This window comes from Blennius ocellaris (assembly GCF_963422515.1).
Source record: "Blennius ocellaris genome assembly, chromosome: 11".
NCBI classification, from domain to species: domain Eukaryota; kingdom Metazoa; phylum Chordata; class Actinopteri; order Blenniiformes; family Blenniidae; genus Blennius; species Blennius ocellaris.
The window spans coordinates 15,524,702-15,546,294 of NC_137660.1; the positions used below are offsets into that span (position 1 = coordinate 15,524,702).

General features: G+C 43.1%; 1 protein-coding gene across 1 annotated transcript; it reads right to left on the minus strand.

The window, feature by feature from the left end:
* Nucleotides 1-2,716: 2,716 nt before the first annotated feature.
* eea1 (early endosome antigen 1) lies at nucleotides 2,717-21,417 on the minus strand. The gene is made up of 29 exons (XM_080504434.1): nucleotides 21,286-21,417; nucleotides 18,246-18,323; nucleotides 18,007-18,119; nucleotides 17,843-17,897; nucleotides 17,674-17,739; nucleotides 17,543-17,570; nucleotides 17,347-17,451; nucleotides 16,962-17,083; nucleotides 16,408-16,563; nucleotides 13,986-14,102; nucleotides 12,391-12,729; nucleotides 11,686-11,835; nucleotides 11,353-11,472; nucleotides 10,998-11,201; nucleotides 10,678-10,878; nucleotides 9,599-9,712; nucleotides 9,360-9,515; nucleotides 8,956-9,095; nucleotides 8,443-8,773; nucleotides 8,187-8,288; nucleotides 7,898-8,092; nucleotides 7,589-7,771; nucleotides 7,199-7,384; nucleotides 6,975-7,106; nucleotides 6,360-6,545; nucleotides 6,026-6,264; nucleotides 4,153-4,273; nucleotides 3,749-3,847; nucleotides 2,717-3,656 (listed from the first exon to the last, which is right to left on the minus strand). Exons 1-29 carry the CDS (start codon nucleotides 21,307-21,309, stop codon nucleotides 3,534-3,536), a joined length of 4,185 nt encoding a protein of 1,394 aa, XP_080360560.1. The 5' UTR covers nucleotides 21,310-21,417; the 3' UTR covers nucleotides 2,717-3,533.
* Between the last annotated feature and the right edge of the window lie 176 nt (nucleotides 21,418-21,593).

A 21,593-nucleotide genomic window follows, 5' to 3' on the forward strand; every position in this document is an offset into this window, starting at 1 on the left:
GAAATTTAAATGAAGTTCATCACCAGAGGAACATTTCTTCTTTCGCGCTTTATGCAGCTTCGGGGGTCACAGGGACGAGTCGATCTCAGCCAAACACTTAACAGTTATTCCCAGGACAAACACTGAGACAGAGACACATACGCACAATTAAACCTACAATTTAGAGTCACCAATTAATGTCACATGGAGTTAATTGTTAATTAGTATTATCACAGAGGTGATAGCGCTCCACTACTGCACCGCAATCACTTTGACCTTGAAAATAATAATAATAACAATGCACAGGTTTTATATAGTGCTTTTCTGGACACTCAGACAATTTATTTTGCATTATTCATTCACTCCATGGTGGTAAGTTGCGTACAGTATGCAGCCACAGCTGCCCTTGGGCAGGCTGATGGAAGCGAGGCTGTCAAACTGCGCCGACGGCCCCTTTGACCACCGCACTGTACCAGGTTCAGAGAGGTCAGCCCATAACAATCTTTAATGTGAAATTGTTGCAGATTTAAAGCAAATATTAAATCAAAATTGAGTTCATCCCATCCATCTCATCTTCTTCGGGGTAGCTGAAGCCAATCCCAGCTAACTAAACAGAGACACACTCAGACATTCATACCGAGGAGAAAAAAAGTCATAAAACTGAACAAGGAAGTAGAAACGTACGGTAGAGTTTTATTTAGTTTTGTCATGACAATGAATTAAAAAAAAAAAAAAAAAAAAAAATCAACTAGTGCATGTGAACATAAATGACATCTCTTTTCCCTTCTGGTGACCTGAAGTCACGGCGACTCTGGTGATGCGCGGCGCATGTTGACCGCGGACACGGTCGCAGGATGTTGGCCTAAGGCACACCTCTCACAAACCACCAGAACATGCCGACCAGACATGGAGAAAACGTGTGAGCCACAGGCCAGTTGAGTCACCATGCATGACAACTGACAGCAACACGAAGCAAGCCACAATTCAGTGTGCACGGGTCTGTGGTGCCATCCTCTGTCAAAAAAAACCAAACTAAAACACTGATGAATCTGCAGTTTCACTTGTTGTCATGTTTCTACATCCACAAGAGCTATTATATATTTCATTTTCTCTTTCATTACAAACATTTACAAAGATAATTATGACAGCCTTTGTATTAATGAGCAATTAAGTACATCGGGGCTAGAAATGCTGAAGCCTGTATAAAGTTGGTGGTCCTATGCTTTGTGGCTGGGTTCTCATACTGACGAGCCCAGAATAGAATAAGGTGCAAATCATCTCTCTAGATTCTGGGGACTGTACAACACGATAGATCAGTCCAAAATCCTTCAGGCGAAGATGCAGTATTTGTGATGTCTATCTTTACGAAATAGTGCTCTTTTCCTGTGCCAATCTGAGGTAGACAGAACAAAACCAATGCAAAAAGAGAGAGACAGATGTTTTTAAAGAGATCGCAACTGAGATGGACATTCTTTAGTAATTGAGCGCATGAGCAGAAAGAGCTAATTTCAGTAAGCCTCAAAACAAGCCGCTATTTAGAGAAAAACTGCCTGGCATACAGTGTCACCACCTGCTCCGGTCTACAGACAATTGCACACGAGATCTTACTGGTATCCGTCGTCCATTATAAATTAAACAAACACGGGAATGAAGTTAACAGTGTTCTCAGCTGCAGACGAGTTGGACAAGAGAACCGACAGTAACCGCTGCACCTGAAGGCAGCAGCGAAGTCCCAGAACCCCGTGCCAGAGAGATACTGAGGTTCAGAGCAGCAAACAGTCCTACAGCAAGTCAACGTACAGCAGGCCTACACACCACACACACAGACACACACGCTGTTACAGCAACTTCACACACAGCCACAGTTATTGCTTTGAAGCACACGTGCGCGCGCACGCACACACACACACACACACACACACACACACACACACACACACACACACACACACACACACACACACACACACACACACACACACACACACACACACACACACACACACACACACACACACACACACACACACAGAAGTCAGTACTGCCAAGTGGAGACGAGCAGCAAGAAATAAAAAAAACAAACCCAAAACAAACTATAAAGAAAATATGCAGGCACCTCCAATGACTGCATTATGAGTCTGCAGAAAGCACCACAATCCTTAGAAAACAACACACAGAAAACGTGGCACAGGAAGAAAAAAAACAAAAAACAAAACAAAATGAGAAAAGGAACTGGCTGTACATAAAAAGTGTCACTGATCGCGTTACAGGCTGTATTCAAGATTCAAATGTGGAGACCGGGTGATTTGAAACTGAAATACTTCTCGAAAATACTGAAATCTTGACAAACTCAGGGCTTTCACCTCGGCTGTTTTCCTGCTGCAGACATTCTTTGGTCATGAAATAGGCTGAAGACATCAATTTCTTCCAAATCATAAACACTCTGCCGCCACAAAGGAAACATATAGGAACTGATCCACACTGGTTCACCTCGGTATCGAATGAAATAAGTTTTCTCAATTCACATTTATAGATTCCATTTATAATCCCAGAACATGATGCTGATGTCACCCGGTGCAGCAAGACCACAAACAATACTGAGCTCGGAACTGACAGCTCTGTGCAAAAGTTTTAGGCAATTGTTGAAACCATGCCACAAAACAATGATGGTAAAAAAAAAAAAAAAATGTCTTTCATGATTAAGTGAAGCAAATAAAGGACAAAATCTAAAAATATATTCCGTGTGAACCCATTATTTTTTTTTTTACTTTATTGTACCGGTATGTGAATGAAAAAAAATTCCACTGTTGCCAAATTTTTATATCATCTCTGAATAGATAGATGGAAATCCTGCAAATACACATAAGTACGACAATAAGCAAAATTTGATGCAAAATACAGGATTGAAAGTCATTCAACCCATATTGAAAGTCTGCCTCACACATATTAAATGCAGTTTGTGCACTCCCAACATCCTTGCTCTGAAAATAGATGTGTTACCTTGTTACAATATTATCTAGATGTTAGATAAACAATAGGGGGGGGGGAAGTTACTTGTATTCACCTTTGTAGGGCAGAATTTCCTTCCAACATCACTGTTGCAATAGTCACTCTCTCAGTGTCACATTGCAAAAACCTTTACGACCACCGACGACGCCCGACACAGACTTGACTGGTGAATGGATTGTAGTTGTGAAGAGATGGGTGGTGTTTGATGTTCACCGTCTCCACTCTCTGGCAGTCCACAGGAGTAGCAAAGGCACAAATACAGATACAGACAATCCCAACCGATCCCACTTCATCCCACCATCATTGGACTCTGGTGTCGCCGCAGTAGATCCCTTCTATCGTTTGTTTTCCCTTCGCACCAGAGCCACAGGTCTCACACGCACAGGTGGGAGTCTTTGCACTGGGTTTGTCCTTTATAGTGCACATAGAAAAAATGACAAAGACATGCCTTGTTCTGCCCGCTGGAAATAGAAAGGGGTGGGGGGTCAGGGGAGGGAGTTAGGGGGTGTTAGGGATGTAAGGCGGGGGCGGGTGGGGGGGCGTGATCAGCCTTGAAGCTCCTCAAAACATGTCTCACACACCCGGACGGGCTTTTTCGACGATGGCGTGAAAGCGTTCCTCGACGAACACTCGCCGCAGAAGATGTTTCCACAGTGTCGGCAGTGGTGCTGAGCAGACCGGGAAGGAGACCGGCAGGAATTGAGTGACACGCACAAACGCTAAAGGAGATACTGGCTTGTTAGTGCAGCTTTACACTCACCTTCCTGACGGTGACGGTGAAGCCTTTCCCACAAGCCATGCAGTTCTGCACCTCGTTATCCTCGGTCCACTTTCTGGTCAGACTTTGGGACTGCTTGATCTGCAGGCAATTCACAGCAGAGAAAAAGGGGGGGAAAAAATGAAGAAAGCCAGGTAATTTTCCATAAATTAAATAAATATTCACATATACAAGCACGTAGTAGTAAATTTGAACAGCCTTGCGTTATTAGAATTTGATCGTTTTCATGTCACTGGGATTTCAACCTGGCAATCCCACACTGAAGGTCAAGACTTAACCCAATGTGCCACAAGGAGGTGTTATTACCATGTAGTAACAGACTAAAACCTGCATTAAAGCATACAAAAAGCATTCGTTTCAATCCTACAACTGGGAGACGCTCGGACCTGAAGCGACTGGTTCTCTCTGCCCAGCTCCTGCATGGCTGCTGTCGTGTCGTCCAGCTTCCTCCTGAGCTCCACCACCTTGGTCTGCAGTTTCTCCATCTCCCCTTCGCCTTTCACACACCTGGAACACAACAGTACCCCGCTGATCTGTGAGTGTGTATGTGGCCAACACACCCAAACATGAGCTTTCAACTGAGAGAACGGGTAATCTCCATCGTCAATAGAAACCGGACGCGGTTATTAAGATGTTAAACGAGGAATCTGTGAGTTGGGATTTTTAGTCAAAAGAATTTACAACAGAGGAGAATTTCTTCCCACCTCCACATGGTTGTATAACAGATTTGGTAATCGGCACTTGAAATGCATTTAGGTTACATCTTCTGCTGCAATATTCATTGATTGGCGGGCCTGAGCTGGTCGGTGTCACGACAGGAGAATCTAAAAGCAGGAACAGATCAGTCCTGTGGGGACAGGCGTCGCTCTGGCAGCTGCGGTATGTGAACAGGGCTTAACACAGATGTGTGTCAGCAGCATTTCGCCCTTCAGACTTCAGAAACGAAGTGTCTCTACCTTCAGAATATAAACAAAGCCCCCCTGACTCAATGCGGCTGGGATGTTCTATTGTTTTAACCTGATTTGGGCCATGAATGGCCACATGGTGGCAATGTCTCATGTCCAACAGTGTCTGGTGGAGCGGAGACAGACATGATGAGTCACTGTCGACGCCAAAGAACCAGTTCATATTAAACTACATGCTGAGGATCAGCAGTGTCCTTCATTTGTGTTGTTGTTGTTTTTTTTTGCTCTTTACATCCCAAAAGACACGTTTTGGGTTTTTTTTTCTTTCTGTCTTTTGCAGCGATGCTGCAGTGGCACATGCAGCTGCTTTTACCGGCCATCTAATATATAATAGATTTCACATTTAATCACAATTTGTTATGCAGTGTGAAATTAAATTCTTTTAAAAATTAATACAGTAAAGGAGTTAGTTTGAGGTCCCCGAAGCAATGCTGCTCAAGATGATAGTGAAACGAAGACATTTTAAAAATAGGTACTCTAACTTATTAATCAGTGACTTAAACTAATTTCATTCACCACGGCTTAATTGTATTATTTTTTTTTTCAAATATCCTGATGGTCAAATCAGCTCAGCCAAGTAAAAGTTGGTGAACTGGACCGTAGATCCAGGCTGCATTCTGGACGGGTCGTCTGCTCAACACAGGGTCAACAGAGACACACGGTCAAGAAGGAAGCGAGTTAATGATCTGGGAGGAGGAACATACAGACCTTCACAGACAAAGTGTCCAGGATCATCTTGACTGCGAGACTCCATCGAGCAGCTCTTATGAAATATCGTCATAAGTCTATGTCAAACATATTTGCATCTTGGTGAGGTCGTCTTTATATCACGGCGTCACTCATTTAAGTTCAAGGGTCACAAACAGCTCAGTTTGAAGTTACTTCTTGATTCGCACCAACAACAAAAAAAAAAAGAAGAAGAAATGCCCATAAATAAGGACTTCAAATGCTTTTGTTTTAGAAAAAAGCTAATCTTCACTAAAAACAATCTGAAATTAGTTTTGAAGAGGAGTTGATAGTGAAACTAGGTTTGTCTAAGTTTCTCTTTACACTTACGAGGCTGAGACTTTTGTGCTTCTTCTGGGATTTTATGAACTATCCGGTGGGCGGGTTGCTTCAAATAAACAATCTGCACTGACTCACGTAATTTACATGAAGGTGGAGAAAAATAGATCTTAATAAGATTATCTTTCCTCAAGCTGATGCAGGGAGTTGTACCTTTTAAGCCCATTCTAAAAGCCGTGAAATCTGACGGTGCATTAAAAAAACCAAAAAGAAAGCAGTGTGGACTGACCTTTCCAAGAGAGCCCGTCGCTCGTCCTGGTTGTTCTGGACGGTGGCCTCCAGCACCGCGATCTCCCCTCTCAGCTCGTCCGTCTGTTTCTCCAGCTCCCCGACTCGCCGTTGGCTGCCCTGCCACTCCCTCTTCAACGTGGCCACATTCTCGTTGAGAGCCGTCACCTGAACGGCCAGTTTCGTCCCGGCCTCCTCCCCACGCTTCACCTGCTCTTCTCTGGCTCGTTTCTCCGCCGCCTTTGTGAGGGAGCATTGTCCAAGTGGCCAGAGAGTCAAGTGCGTGCCATTGAGTCAGCCTCAGTTAATTGTTGGGACTTGGTAAATAAACCTACCAGTTGTTCCTGCACCTCCTTGGTTTGGTTACAGAGCTGCTCCTCTCTCTGGATCCTGCCGTCTTTGGTGGCCTGGTGCTCCTTCTGTTCCTTCTTGAGGGCACCCTGCGCTGCCTCCACCTGACTCTGCAGCCCCAGTTTCTGTTGTATCAAGAGCTGTTTGGCTTCTTGCAACTCACCCAGCTCCTGAAATGCAACAAATATATCACTTACAAAATAATGAGTTGCTTCAAGGCACTTGTAGAGGCTTACAAAAGGAGCAACGAGTCCAAGAAAGATATCACGTGATGAGTTAAAATGCCAAAAGGCTTCATAAGCTGTCGTACTAAAAGGGCTTCAAAAAACCGTTTCAGACAGCTTTGAAGAACTTGAAAAATTCAGGCTTATGTCTGCATGTCGACTCAAGCATGCTCTCTCATGACTTTCAAGAATGTGGCCCTGCCGTATTCCCCAGTTAAGCTGTTTATATAAGACAAATGAGACACATGGGAGACGGGACGTGTCAGCCAGAAGGGCTCATGTCTACTGTACAGGCCTTCTGTCGTACAACCCTTCATAATAGAAAATCAGGTATATCAAAGACAAATTTACTGCTTGTATCGAAGCGATACCAACCTTCTCGCTCTTCTCTCCCAGTGTCTTTAACTCAGAAATCACTTTGGTGTTGCTCTTTTCCAGGACACCCTTGGCTTTGTTCACTTCTTGCAGCTTGTTTCTCTCCTTCTCCAGTTCCTCCTTAACTTTACCCTGAATGAACAGACACGGTTCACGATCCATAAACGCATTGAGAGCACGCCACATAACTGTGGCTGTTTAGGAGTGTTAGTAGTTTGTCGAACCTGCTGATTCTGCAGCTCCTTCAAACTTTGCTCCTGCTGCTGGAGCTTCTGGTCCCGTTTAGCGAGCTCCTGCTCCAAAGAACCGCGGGACGACTTCAGTTCCTGGATCTGAGCCTCTAAACTGGTCTGATGGGTTCGGTTAGCAGACAGCTCCTCCTGGGCCGCACTCAGTTTGTCCTCTGAGGCCTGCAGGAGGAAAAAAAGTAGCATCTAAAACTTAGAAATGTTTGAATACTACATTAATAGTGATTTAAGTAGGGGAACGGTAGGTGAGGAACAGTTTTTTTTTTTTTTTTCCAACAATACAAGACGTTCAGTTTCGATCTGTATTACAATCCATGACCACAAACATCAGTCAGTATTCTTCCAGTTTGTCCTGCATTATAATACCTTGAGGTCTTGACGCAGAGCAGAAACCTCGGACTCTTTGCCGTAGAGCTCAGACTGAAGCTTGGCGAGATTCTCCTGACTTTGCTCCACTGACTTCTGCAGCTCGGCCTTGTGGCTCTTCTCCGAGGACAGCTCCTGGCCGAGCTCTGACACCTGAGTCCTCAACTTACTCTCCTCTTTGTCCTAGACAAGACGCAAACACAACTCCATGATTACATATGAACACTTTATATTCAGCCCCATAGGAAAAACATTTAAAAGCAATATATATATTAAAAACAAAAAGTCTTATTTGGAAAAAATACTTACTTTCTTGACACCTGCTTCCTGGAGTTCTTTCAGTTGACCCTTCAGTTTCTTAACTTCGTCTTGCAAGGACCCCTGGGTTGTCTTGAGTTGTGCCTGCAGCTTCTCCAACTCGCCCTCCTTTTCCTTTAGTGTCCCCTGAGTCTTTGAGTGCTGCTGCTCCAATGATGTCAGCTGCTCTCTCAACTTTTTTTCCATCTAAAATTATGACATGCACAACAGATTATTAGGTTATAACACAGATGCAGTTTATATCTTTATATCTCTCTCTTTTTTTTTTTTATAATCTCACCGCTTTCATCTGCTCCAGCTGCTCTTTAGACTCCTTCATTGCCTTAGCGATGGCCTCGTTGTTTTTGAGAAGCTCTTGTTTTGCCTTGTCGTTGGACCTGTCCTGGAATGAGGACAGATTATAACATTGTGAGTGACAAGCTGTATAAACGTGGTTATTTATTTCCCTTCCTCAGAATTAAGGTAGACAAACAGAAATAACATTGCACGAGTCATCTGAGTAGGAATCCACACAGGCTGCCGGACGCCGAGCCTACCTTCTCTTCCATAGCAGATTTATGGTTCTTCCTCTCAGCCTCCAGCTGACCCCGACTTTCTTTCAGTGCCTTGTTAGCCTTTCCTAAGCTCTCCTGACCCGACACGAGCTCCTTCTTCTGAGCCTCCTTGTCCTGTTGGGCTTTCTGTAGGTCTGCAGCCAGACTCTGAGCTCTCTTCTCCAGCTCTGCATGCCGAGCCTTTCCCTCCTGCGTCACCTTGTCCAGGTTCACCTTCAGAGCAGCAATCTCCTGCTCACAGCAGACCAGCTGCTGCTGCACATCAGTCAAAGCAGATGTCTTTTTCTTTAACTCCTCTTGAAGATTTGAAGCTCTACCAGATAAAAAAAAAAAAAAAGAACATGCACAATTTGTTATCCATTATTCAACTAAATATGATGGAGCAAACTTGCAAACAAAAATTCGGCAGATGCTTGTATTCAATAGAAAATATGTATATTGATGGTTCGTAACCTTGTGGATCAACGCTAAAACTTTGGCGTAATTTTTTCTCACCCTGTCTTCTCAGTTTCCAGTGAGCGCTGTAGCTCCTTTGCTTTCTTTTTAACCTCTGAACTCTCTTTCTGCAGTTTCTGCACTTCCTGCTGTAATTTGTCCCGAGTGGTCTGCACCTCCTCGACCCGGGACTCCAGTTTCTGTCAGATTAAAAACCAAATACACTTCATAAAACACAGCAACATAGAGTTGTGACAACAGAAACCGCACAGACCTATACTGACGGGAGTTGTTTTCACACTGTCCTGAAACCCCCACTAATCCCAACACCCCCAGGGTTGGCCAGGGTTGATGACAATATTAAGAAATGCCGATGGGTGAGACTCCCCGACACGTTTCTGAGCTTAATGGCTCAGTTTTAATGTGAAAATGGTATTTCAGTCAATCCGTTGCTCGACACAAACCTTACTGGACCCTTCCAGCTGCTCCACGCGCTGCTCTGAAGCCAGAAGTTTCTCTTTGCATTCCTTCAGACTGGTCTCGAGCTGAGTGCACTGCTCCTGCCTCTCCTTCAGCCGTTGTGCTTCTTCTTCCAGTTTCTTCTGAATCTTACTCAGCTCCTGCGTTCGAAAGTAAAGAAGGGAACACACTGAGTAAGTACCAAGAAAACTGAGCATGGTTTGGGGACGAGGATGACACTAACCTGCTGCTTGTCCTGCAGTGCATGCTGAGCCGTCTCCAGGTTGTTCTCCAAGTTGGCCTTTTGTGCAGCTTTGGCCGCCTCTGCAGAGAGCAGCAGCTCCGTCTTTGCTTTCATCTGAAGAAAATTGACAAAGAACTACCTTTACGTTTTCGGAATTAAACAAAATTATATTGAGGCTTATCTGGCAGGGCAAAAAAATCCTAGAATAAAATTGAAGACCTAACAACTTTCAAAGGAAAAAAGGAGGAATGGCATTACCTCATTTTGATAAATTACTATTATGCTGCTAAGATTAAAAACATATTTAATGTATGCAATCCCAAATTTCATTCTAGAGGGAAAGGGCTTGAATTAGCTTTAGTAACGGAAGCTCCAATTAGTGCTCTCTTAGCTTATAAGAAACTCGGACCAATAATTGGAAAAAAATACACAACCTATGTATCAAAAGTCAACTAAGAATTTGGAATATTATTAAGGAAAAATCTGAATAAAATACTACAGATAATCGCATTGATCCTGAGTTTAAACCCAGAAAACTGGACTATAAATTTAAATCCTGGGTCACAAAAGGACTAACAACATTTCATTCATTTCCAAAAAATGGCCAATTCAAAGAATTTGAAACATTAAAGAAAGAACATCGTGGAAAGTCAGATTTTTATAGATACTTTGAAATAAGGAAGGTATTGGTTACTTCCAAACTATGTATCTCCCAATCCGTTCAATGTTAGCTTGTTACACTGTCACTTAATTCTTTTAGTATTATTTAATTTATATTAAAAAAAATGTTTTTTTACTATATTCATTTAGTCTGATTATTTTTCTTTATTTCTATTTTGTATGTTTTATTTTGATTCTATGTGGGGTTTTTATTTTCATTTTCCCTTCATTTGTCCTGCCCACCCTACATGTATCCATGTATGTAAATCTGTGTGTGTATGTATATTTGCGTGTATATCCATAAAGAAAAAAAAACAAAACCACCTGTTTAATCAGGCTTTCCACCACAGTCTATGTAACAGTATCTAAGGCACCACTGCATCAAGCCTCTACACAGATATAGCGAATTTGAGTTGTACCTGGGCGTCCAGCTGTGACACTTTTTCCTTGCTGTCAGTGAGTTGGGCGGTGAGTTCAGTGACTGAGGTCTCCAGGGTGTGAGCTCTGTCCTGGGCTGAGCGGAGCAGCGTCTTCTGCTCCTGGACCTGCTTGTGTAGGTTATCTTGAGCTTGCTTGTTGCTCTCTGATTGGTTCTTTAACTTGTCTGTCAACTGTGTCACCTAGCAGAAAATTAAAAAAAAAAAAAAAAAAAGGTCATAAGCTCAAGCGACAACACTGTGATGCGCAACTAATGTTTCCCCACACATTCTTCTAGGAGTATGAAAGTGTTTGTGTCCACCTGTTCTTGGAGTGTGTGGTTTTTCTCTTTCAGCTGGTTAAGGACTGCAGTTTCACCCTCTCCGGCCTGGATTTTGGCGCACAAGTCCTCTCTTTCCGTTTCCAGCTGGCTCACAATATCCTTGCTCTTCTGCAGCAGAGCTTCCAGGTTCTGGATCTTCTGATCTTTGTCCCCGATCTGACGCAACACCTGCTCCAAGTCGTTCTGCAGCACGAAACGACAAGATTCAGCGCAGCGTTCGTGTCGACTCATCAAAAAAACGTTCCGTTAAATAACTGCGTGCGTTTCAAAACTACTGCCTTGGAGCAGTCACGCTCTCCCGGCTCATCATTAAGGTCAGCGTTGTGAGGAGTACCTGTGCTTCACGGAGTTTGCCGTTGGTGTTTTGCTGCAGCGCCTGCAGCTCCTGATGTTGTTGCTTTGCTTTTTCCAGCTGGTGCTGCAGGTCAGTGGTCTTACTGGCACCTTCCTTCAACTGAAGCAAAGCACAGACGCATTATAATTGTTTAACTTTGCCTTCCCCCTTTCTACCAAGATTAAAAAAAAACACATTTGAATGACTTATTTATCCTTTTATTTTACCATTTATTTCTTGTTCATCATCTCTCTGCCGCTGACTTCTAGTCAAATCGTATACACATTGTTTCTATTACCCTGAAATGTGCATTAAAGTTGCGGGTGCTTGTACCTGTTCTTCTGCACGGGAGAGTTTGAGCTGCAGGTCAGCTGCTTGCTGCTCACGGTCCTTCAGTTTCTCCCCCGACAGCTGCCTCTGTTCTTTCAGTCGACCTTGCACCTCACCGAGCTGCCTCTCTGCCTCGAGCAGTTTGGTGTGCAGCTGAGAGAGGCAAAGACGATTTTGATCAACTCAGGCTACAATCAACTCTTAGAGACAACCGGATAACCTTTCTCAATTTGTTTTTGTAAAACGTGATGCTTTTCTTTAGCTACATAAACTTAAATCTCATTTCCTAAATTAATTTGATGGGGGAAAAAAAGAAGCTATTGTATGACTTTAAGTTATTGTCTTCTATGGACTTATTTCTCTACTGGACAAACCAACAACAGCATATAAGCGCAGTGCCACTTTACCATACAGTGAAAGGTGTAAAAATCTAATCGACTCCAGGATTTCTTTTATCTTTCAATGATCTTGGTGATTCTCTGAATGGTCTGGTGAAAATGAATCAGCCTGAAAAACTGACATCACCACTGTCCTCATATCTAAACAAAGTGTAAAATAAATCCTCCTGTCGAATTCAGAAGCAAGAATAATAATTCCGCTGCTTTTCTGCCCCCCATTCATCTACTTTTAATATTCATTCCCATTAGGTTTTCTTCTTCTATTAGTTGCAGACAGTCGTCTTGAGACTCTTCCATCAACGCTACTCACCTGACTGATCTCAGTCTGCTGCTGAGCACCTTGACTTTCTCGTTCTTCCCTCTGTTGTTCCAACTGTTTCCTCTCGACCTTCAGCTCCGCGTGCTTCACCTCCAGATCTGCAATCTCTTTCTTGAACTTCACCACTTCCTCAGTCCTCTCTCGAAGCTCCACCTGGGCCTTCTGCAGGGAGGCCTCAGCTCCTGCAGCCCGAGCCTGGAGCTCTTGGACCTCCGAATCCTTCTCCCTCAGGCTATCCTGAACTTCCTTCTTGGCTGTTTTCTCCACACCGAGCTCCTCCTCCAGCACTTGATATTCCTTCTCCTTACGCGCAAGCTTTTCAGACAGGCTCTGCGAAGGAAAAGGGGGGAAAAAAGTCAGAACTAATGTATTGTCAAGACTTTTGGAGAATGACTGAGGTTAAAATATTCATAGATAACACAAAATATCTTCATGTCTCTTGTAATATAATACAAACTCATATGATAAGTGATTCAAACTGGTAATATACAACAGTGGCAGTATGACAGAAGCTGAAAAAAGCCCCAAACCATAACACCCTGCAAATATAAGCAACGGAAAAAACAGTGGCCTGTCAAGAGCCTGAAATAACCAGTGGTACACCATCTTTAGAGGGTTTACAACACAGGACCGTACAGAGCTTGTCCTTATGCATGCTCTCGTAATAAACTTGGCAACAGGGTGATAAAGAAGAAAATGTTGTTAATAGGGGAGCGTGCTGCTAACAAGGGAGTGTGGCAGGGGTAACTGGACTTCATGACATCCAATAAACCTCTGCAGGCCACCACAGCAGCTGATGGGATCCTGTCACGACCCTCTCTGGACCCTTTACATTTGTCCCCTCCTGATTCGTTCCTCGTTTTCCTTTGTTGTCCTTCATTTTCTGTGTTATTGTCAATGAATCACGTGCCTCCTCTCGTTGAATCCAGAGTTCCAGACCAAAGAAATCACTGTCGATTGTACGCACGCTCTTTCACTTCTATTCCTGTGAGATACGTTTATGCATCGGGTCTCATGGAGTCATGCTGTGAGGAGACCAACAGGGTCCAGGCATCACATCACAAATCTACATCCATAATCCTTCTCTCACACAAAAAAAAAACCTACTGAGCTTGGAGAGCCTTTTGTGTGCCTGATGTGGGAGTTTTGATCTTGAGCCGCGTTCCACAGTTCTCATTGCATCGTTGCCATTACCTGTGATTGTATTTCACCCACAGTGACAAGAGCTGGCAGTGCAGCCATCACCCCCGCTGGTTTAATAATAGTGCTGCGTGTATTTATTTATTTATTTTTTGTCAACATGTCTCCGTTGCCAGAGACGGCTGGTGACAGCGGGGTATTGTGATGGGACCCGATGCTGAGCAACAGAGGAGAGTTTACAGAAACGGAGACGGCGTGTTCGGCGCTCGAGAGCGCAGCTGGCGAGGCTCGTTAACGCACCACTGTAGTAAACGTAAATCCTACACATTCTCACTGAGCAACACATGTCACGGCAGGAATATTTGTGGCCGCGGTCATTTGTCCAGAATTGGACAGTGTCGCAGGGCCGTGATCGCCGCGCTTGTTCCGGCTCTGGCCCGCATTACCTGACTTTGCTGCTGCAGATTATTCAGATTACTCTGCAGCTGGTGGATCTGTTGTGTGTAGACGGCTGCTTCCTGTGGACCCTTCTCCAGCTCTGCTTTTAGTTGGGATATGGTCATCTGCAATCCGACACACACACACACACACACACACACACACACACACACACACACACACACACACACACACACACACACACACACACACACACACACACACACACACACAGTTAAGGATGATATAGAAATCCGTTTAGTATCATTTCAAACTCTGAAGAAGCACTGTGGAAGACCGACACAAAATGAAACTGAAGAAAGCAGGTTAGTAACGACCACGCTTCACGTGCACAAAGAGAAAGAAAACAAATTGAAAAGAAGCAAAAATTCTGTTTAAATACGGGTAAAGAAAAAAATTTATCAACCTTAAGAAACATAACAAGAGTCCAAAAGATGAAGCCAAATTTGGGGCCGACTTTAAACGATGTGCTTTACCTCCAGTTTACGAATCTTGAGTTTTGTGAGTGTTGCGGGAAGATACAGTGTGTGAGGAGCAGAAGAAGGCAAAGAGACACAAGGACAAAGACAAGTAATGAAACAACAGCAAGTGGGGAGACTGCAACACAAAGCTGCTGAGCTGAGAGGAAAACAGATGTACCGTATTTTCCGGACTATTGAGCGCACTCGAATATAAGCCGCACCCGCAAAATTTAAGAAGGAAAAAAGAAAAGTACATATATAGGCCACATTTGACTACAGGCAGCAGGTGTCCACGTTGTAACAGAGCAGGAATTTCACTGCAGGAACACAGGGATTGCTCATATTTTCATAAATTGCCGCAAATATGTCTTTCTAAGTGCTGGAAATTCCTGCACACAGCGCTGTGTCTGCCAACCTGAGTTGGAGAGAGAAATACACAATCACCGAGGGGTTTTTATCTCTGTTGATAAAGTATTTTATCAGATATTTGCCGATTGTGATTCTGAGGAGAAAGATTTCTCAGCCACAAAGTGCAACATCCATGAATTAGCCACGTCATTGTATAAGGCGCAGTGTTCAAAGCATGTGAAAAAAGTAGCGGCTTGTAGTCCGGAAATTACTGTATTCATCTCTATGTCACTTATTGTGTAATGCTGTATGAAACCCAGGCTCACGTTTGTTTCTCTGTGGGCAGACAAACAATACCAACACCTGAATGTGGTACTTTCAGGAGACGTTGACTGCGGCTTGGACAGTAAAACTTACAATTTAGACTAAAATAACTGTTTCTGAAAACCCTGAGAACCACAGAATTGGAACATCACTATTATGCAACCCCCTCCAAAAACCAACATATTCATATAAACTCAGAATGTGGCTCCTCACTGTGGAAAAATCTGAATCTGTTCAATTCACAGTTAAAGGCTTCAGGGCCTGGAGATGACTGATGAAAAGCTATAAATACTTCTCAACTTTGCAGATTACCAAAAAAAAAGTATATAACGCTGAATTATTCATCAACTGTTGATTAATTACTAAATCGGGTAAAAAAAAACCCATATGGTGTGATATAACTAGAACTACACAAGGGCTGTTGTATAGAACAACGTTAGAGCCATTTCTGAATTTTAACATGTGGAGGAAAAAAAAAGAAAAAAGGTAATTTAACAGAACACACAAAGGCTGAAGGAAAGCTGAACCGTAACAAATAAAGAAAACAATATTCAACATCAAACACTTGAATTTCTCAGAATGCAGTGTGTAGACATTGACAAACAGTGTGTGTACATGTATCCCAGTCAATCCAATTTATGCATCAGGTTCTTCGGGAATCCTGTCTTTGCATGTCAACATCACATCCTCAATCTGACACTCGAAAAGATTCCCTTTCGATTTTGTGACGGTGACCCTTGTAATGTTAGTGGTGATCTCTTTACAGGAGCAAGTTTGTGATTGGAATGTCCAGAACCTGTCCAGTTCTTGAACTACAAACAAGGCATTTGAGTCGCTCTTTCAAGTGAACATTTAAAATGCTTATAGAAACTCTTTCTCGAGTCGGTTGTGGATCTTCACCTGCTGCACCGGTGCTGTGGTAGAAAGTACAATGCGACGCCAGTCAAATTGGGAGGAAATGACTCATTAATGCCATCAATTTCTTTTACAATTTCTGGCAATAACATGAGACGCAATGTCTGCAAATGTTGTTTGTAATCCCTCTGTGAATAGTAGATAGCTTCTGTTAAGGATCCTGTGCAAACAGAAAACGCAGCACCACTATTTGTCATTTAGGGATTTAGAATTCACCTCAATTTCGCCCGGATGTTCAGATCTACATATGTTAGGAAGGTGCACCACGCTGAAGCTCATAAAGTCCCACTTGGTAAAAGTACAAGGTGAAAAAGCGAGAGATTATACTGCAGCACATCAGGGGTGTCTTTGGCCTTCTGACCTCTGAGGTAGTGTAGTCAGCCTGGAGCTGTTCATACTGGTTTTTGAGGCGTTCGGACTCCTCCTCTCTCTCGCGGGTCATTTGGTCCATCAGCGTCTGCACCTGCACCAGCTCCTTCTGCAGGACTTCCACGTCCTCGACTCCCGGCCGCTGCAGCTAGGGGGCAGAGCAGAGCCACTGTGTTATACAGGCAGACAGTGGGTAACAAAAAACACAACAACAAAAACACAAGCAAACCCGAGTTTGGTGTGTTGATAAGACATGAATGAGCTTTAGCGGGTGTTCACAATTCACAATGTCTGCTCTGTAATTATCCCAATGAAGTGGATGGGAGACATGAGCAGAACGTTTTAGGACCTATGAGGAGAAGTTGGGGTGAATTAATATGTTCTCACAAATCACACACATCTTCAGACAATTTATCAACCGTATGGTTCGGAACCACAGTGATTTGACTGTGTCAATCGCTGCTCTGTTAAAACTCCAAAGAACAACATTTGCTCAAAGGACACAAAAGTAACACATATATTGTAGCTCTTTACAGGTAAAAGTACCAGTTCCGTTTGTAGCCTCTCGTTCTCCCGCTTTTCTTTCTGCAGATGTTCGGTCAACTGCGCGAGCCTCTGGTCAGCGGCCTCCCGCAGACTCCTCTCCTCATCGTAACGGGACTTCAAGTCTGTCGAAAGGTTTATTCCACATCAAAAGCCACAGTCGACACATCGATCAACGACAGTACGGAGGCCGACTGGAGGAAACCAGTGTAAAATGTCCATGAGCCATGTTAACTTGACAGCCGTCTCGTTGTTGTTTTAACACGGCTCAATGAAAACTTAAACGAGGGTAAAAGTGTTCTCAAATACAACAACTTGGTTTTTTTTTGGTTTTTTTAAGACAGTTGAATAGAACAATGTTTTGCCAGTTCCCTGGCCCAGCACTCACCTACTATCTCTGTGGCCAGCTGGGCAGCCTTCTGCTCAAACAGATCTTTCATCTGTTTGATGTTGAACTTCTCAGTTTCGGCTTCATTCAGCTTCCTTTCCAGGGCTGAACATTTAAAAAAAAAAATACAACCATGATAAGTGACTGACATTTCGCCTTCCATTTCAACGTGCGCTTTTGATTTACTGCTGCTCACCTGAATCGTCTGGGCTCTGCCCGTCGGGCTGCGGAATGGAGAAGGACCATATGAAGTACTGGTAAGCTCTGAAGTGAGCAGTCTTTCATTTGTATTCAAGATCATGTTCAAACAGGTTTTTAAATACTTACTTGCTTAAAATGTCCCTGGACTTTGTCTAATTCCTTCTTCAGCTCTCCAGAGAACCATCTTTCCTCCTAGTGAGGAGAAAGCCCCCCCCCCCCCCCCCCCGGTTAAGTGCTTGTAGCTAAACACATCTGGACACCTCTGGTCCAGCCGCATTAAGAAACATGACTCTACCTTGAGAGAAGTATGAAGGTCTTGAACCTCTTGCCGCAGCATTGTAAGGTCCTCCCTAAAAAAACAGTGAAAGGCAAACTCACAAGACTGCAAAAAGAGTTTGAATTGTGCTTCATGCACGGCATGCTCAGTTTCTTTAAAAACGCTGTTGATATCAGTCCCACCGAGTCGGAGCCATGTGAGCAGGGAGGTCTCCTGTGTCGTGGAACAGCTCGTAGTGTTTGAATAAGTCCTCTGCAGAGTTGTGAGACTTCATGCACTGAGGACAGATGAAGCCCTGCACACAGAATCATGTCAGAAAGAGAGAGAGAGGGGGGGGTCACTGTAATTCTTAAAGACATTTCAAAACAGCAATACAAATGACAAAATAACTGACTCCTCGATTAAGAGAAAAACATATTACCTCAGAGGTCTGGTCGTGGTTCAGGTCGGTGCTGGGCTGTTCTGACTCTGCATTCTGGGATCCTCCCTTCCCGGGGGTCTGCAGACAGTGAATGGATTAGTATGACTGTATGAAACCATTAGAAACCATTGGCTGGAGCCATGCACACATGAAGGCCACTTCAAAAAACAATAGCTTTAATCTCCTAAAAGGACCCAAGTCGTATTTCTTTGAGAGAAAAAAAAAAGAGGAACCAAATATAGAATATTTCACATTCTGAATAGACATACTAAGCTGATGGTAGTTATTTCATCATCATCAAGAACTGAATTATTTTTGATTAGACTAAAAATATTAGTAAAGCCACTAGTTTAAGGAAGAGTTCTAAATGTAATATTTCAATCCAAAATTATCAAGTTATTCAACTTGCACCGGATCTTGCAGTACAAGATTACACCACAAGATGGTGCATTGAGTCATTCAGGGACGTTGCAGGAAGAACATTTTATTTGGAACAGTAAACATCCAGAAGTGAAAGCACATAGAAAAACAGATGAGCACTGATGTGGCTCAATGCAACCAGAAAACAAAGGCTTAACCTGAATTTTGCACAGTGTCCGTACAAAGATGGGTCCTATTTGATTTTTGCAACCACCTAATTTACAGTATATAAATTAAAAAATATATCCTGCTTTTGTTTACAATACCGTATTTCTTAGAAAAGCCTAGAATTGAAAGGAGGTAACTAAAGCCCTCCTTCCTTACATGTCTCAAAAACAAGTATACTGGGTGTGACTTGGTCTTAAACAAATAATGGGTAAAGTGATAAGATCTAACCTGTTTGTTAAGTAACACGGGGACAGCAAGGGAGCTTTTATGTCAGCCACAAAACGAGAGTGAAGTCCACACTGAGTAACTTGTAGGCTCCACAACAGCAGCTTTGTCGGTTCTCTAGTAATTGTGTGTAGCTGGAACTCAATGTTGAGCTTTATGGTGGGAAATAAAAAAGTCTCTGCGCCACATCAGCGTCAGTTGATACAATGATAATACTGTGAAGCCTCCTGCAGTGCATTTAATTCAGCGTTTGTGGAGAAGAGAGATTTAAAGCCGAGTTACGTCAACTTAAATGTTTTAGTGGGATTGGAATACTGAAGACATTCACAACTTTAGATTTATATTTTCATTTTGGATCTTTGACCTGATTTCACTTCTGTTACTTTTCAGTAGGCATTGATATTGTATTTGCCTTGTTACAGTAATACATTTACTCACAAGGATTATGACTTACAAATTGCAGAGGTTTTTATATCTCTCCATTTAGTCCATTTTGGTGACCTAGTTGTTCTTTATGAATGTTAAACATTATGGGACCTTTACAACGAATACTATAGTTCACTGTCGGACATCTGAGGTGAGGCTGTTTATTCACAAATTACTCTGGCCTTCGACTTATAATATATGGTCATGTGGCAGACAGTTGGTTAGTTTATATGACTCAAAGCTCTCTGTATTTTTCTACATGAGCAGAGGCTGAGAACAGGAGGAAAAATTAGCACTCTTGTCTCAGAAGCTGAGATGGTCATTAAAACATGGCTGAGCTCATTGTCTTCATGCACAGATATACAAAAAGATGAACTACACAAACAGGCTTTGTGTGAGTTGATGGTCGTCTGAATGAATGAATGAATGAATGAGGTCAAAGTGTGTGTTTGTGTGGTATGTGTGACAGGAGGAGCGAGTTGGAAAACTGGCTGTGACATGGAATAACCTTGACCCTTGCTGAACTCACCACATTCATAAATCGGAAAAAGAGTAAATATTTATTGAGGACTTTCTTCAACCCGTTTACAAGGTTCAATTACTGCAATGGTACTTTTAAATAAAACAAATGCTGAGCAAAATGGAAAATAGAAACAATAGGAAGAAATATTTCAGTGGTCATAAACTTGTATTGTGCTTGTTTACATAAATATAGAGCACTGAACAACATATTATGTCAACAATAAATGATCCAACTTGATCTAATAATAATCTAACACAAGCGAAGATGGTGAACATAAACACCCTTGTTTGCGCAAACCACCTGGTACTTCGGACGTTATCGAGTCTTAATTACAAACTTTGTCCTTCACCAGAGTTATAAGCTTTAGCCAAAGTAAAGCTCTCACATGACATGAAAGACATGTTAAAACTATCCTGGTGATCTTAGGACAACAGCCAGATAAAGAAAGAACGAAAGACTCGCGTATTTCTGAGGAAAATTTAATTTCTGTTTGATCCTAAAACCACTGTGATGCAGTGTCCAGGATGTTGAACCCCACAGGGGGGCTTTATGTATCAAAATAAATACTCATGAAGGAGTTCCGTTTGTACACAACGATGCCGTTCGCAATGCATCATGGTAAATGTAGTACTCAGCAAAAGCTAGCAATTGGGCTAACAGCTGATCAATTCTCCAACATGTAACTTTAATGTCATGCAGATTGTTTATTAAACCATGTAACCAATAACATCCCAATACTCTCTTTTGATAACACGTGTGTCTCATTCCGTGGCACCTGACGCATAACTTGAACTACAGTCTGTTGCTAACGTTAGCATGTGAGGAGAAGCCGATGAATTAACCTCTGTAATATAGCTAGCTAACGGAAACTAAAAATAAACTATTTCAGTGCCTACATGCGTTAGCTAGCTGAGCTGTCCTCCACTAGACTAATGTTGTGAATGTGGAGACGTGAGCCACGCAATATACACAAACACAAGCTTCTCCTCTACCCAAAGAAACGTCAATTGATCTACTTTAGCATCTATCCGCTAGCTGTGTCAACCAAACTCGAGGAGCGCTTGATTCGTTCACGACGCCCAGACGAGGGAGCGGGGATCGCGGGATTCCCGTTCGCTAATAATAAAAACCCCACCCACCGGTGACGCGTTGTGTGCCAAAACACGCGTCCCCGTCGCGAACGCAGACATGGATAGGCCTGTGGCTTCCAGGGGGAAACCACTGGCTTTCACAAAAACGAAAGCGATCCCGATCGATTTAGTGACCACGCTAACTCACCATCTGTAGTATCCGCCTGAGCATGGCCTCGAATCTGTCTGCTCCTCCACAGAAAAACCGATTAAGTTATCCAAATGTAAAGTTTACGTGTGTGAGCTGCGAACACCTGACCGGGCTCAGTCAGTGGCGGCGGATGGGCGGGTCACAGTCACAGAGGATGGCTGAGCGGAGCTGGACGCACGGCGCGGCCACATTCAACACCACACACATGTAATGCATTCATAAAACCATGACAATTAGCAACACACGTTTTTATTGAAATATTTAGCGTGGTGGTGCACAAGCAGAATACCCCAGTCTCACATGCG

Coding starts and splice junctions, on each gene's coding strand:
- eea1 (XM_080504434.1), bottom strand. CDS start 21,309: ATGCTCAGGCGGATACTACAGATG. Junction 7,772..7,897: donor AGGAAGCAGGTGTCAAGAAA/GTAAGTATTTTT, acceptor CGTCTTGTCTAG/GACAAAGAGGAGAGTAAGTT. Junction 4,274..6,025: donor CGACGGGCTCTCTTGGAAAG/GTCAGTCCACAC, acceptor GTTGTGTTCCAG/GTGTGTGAAAGGCGAAGGGG.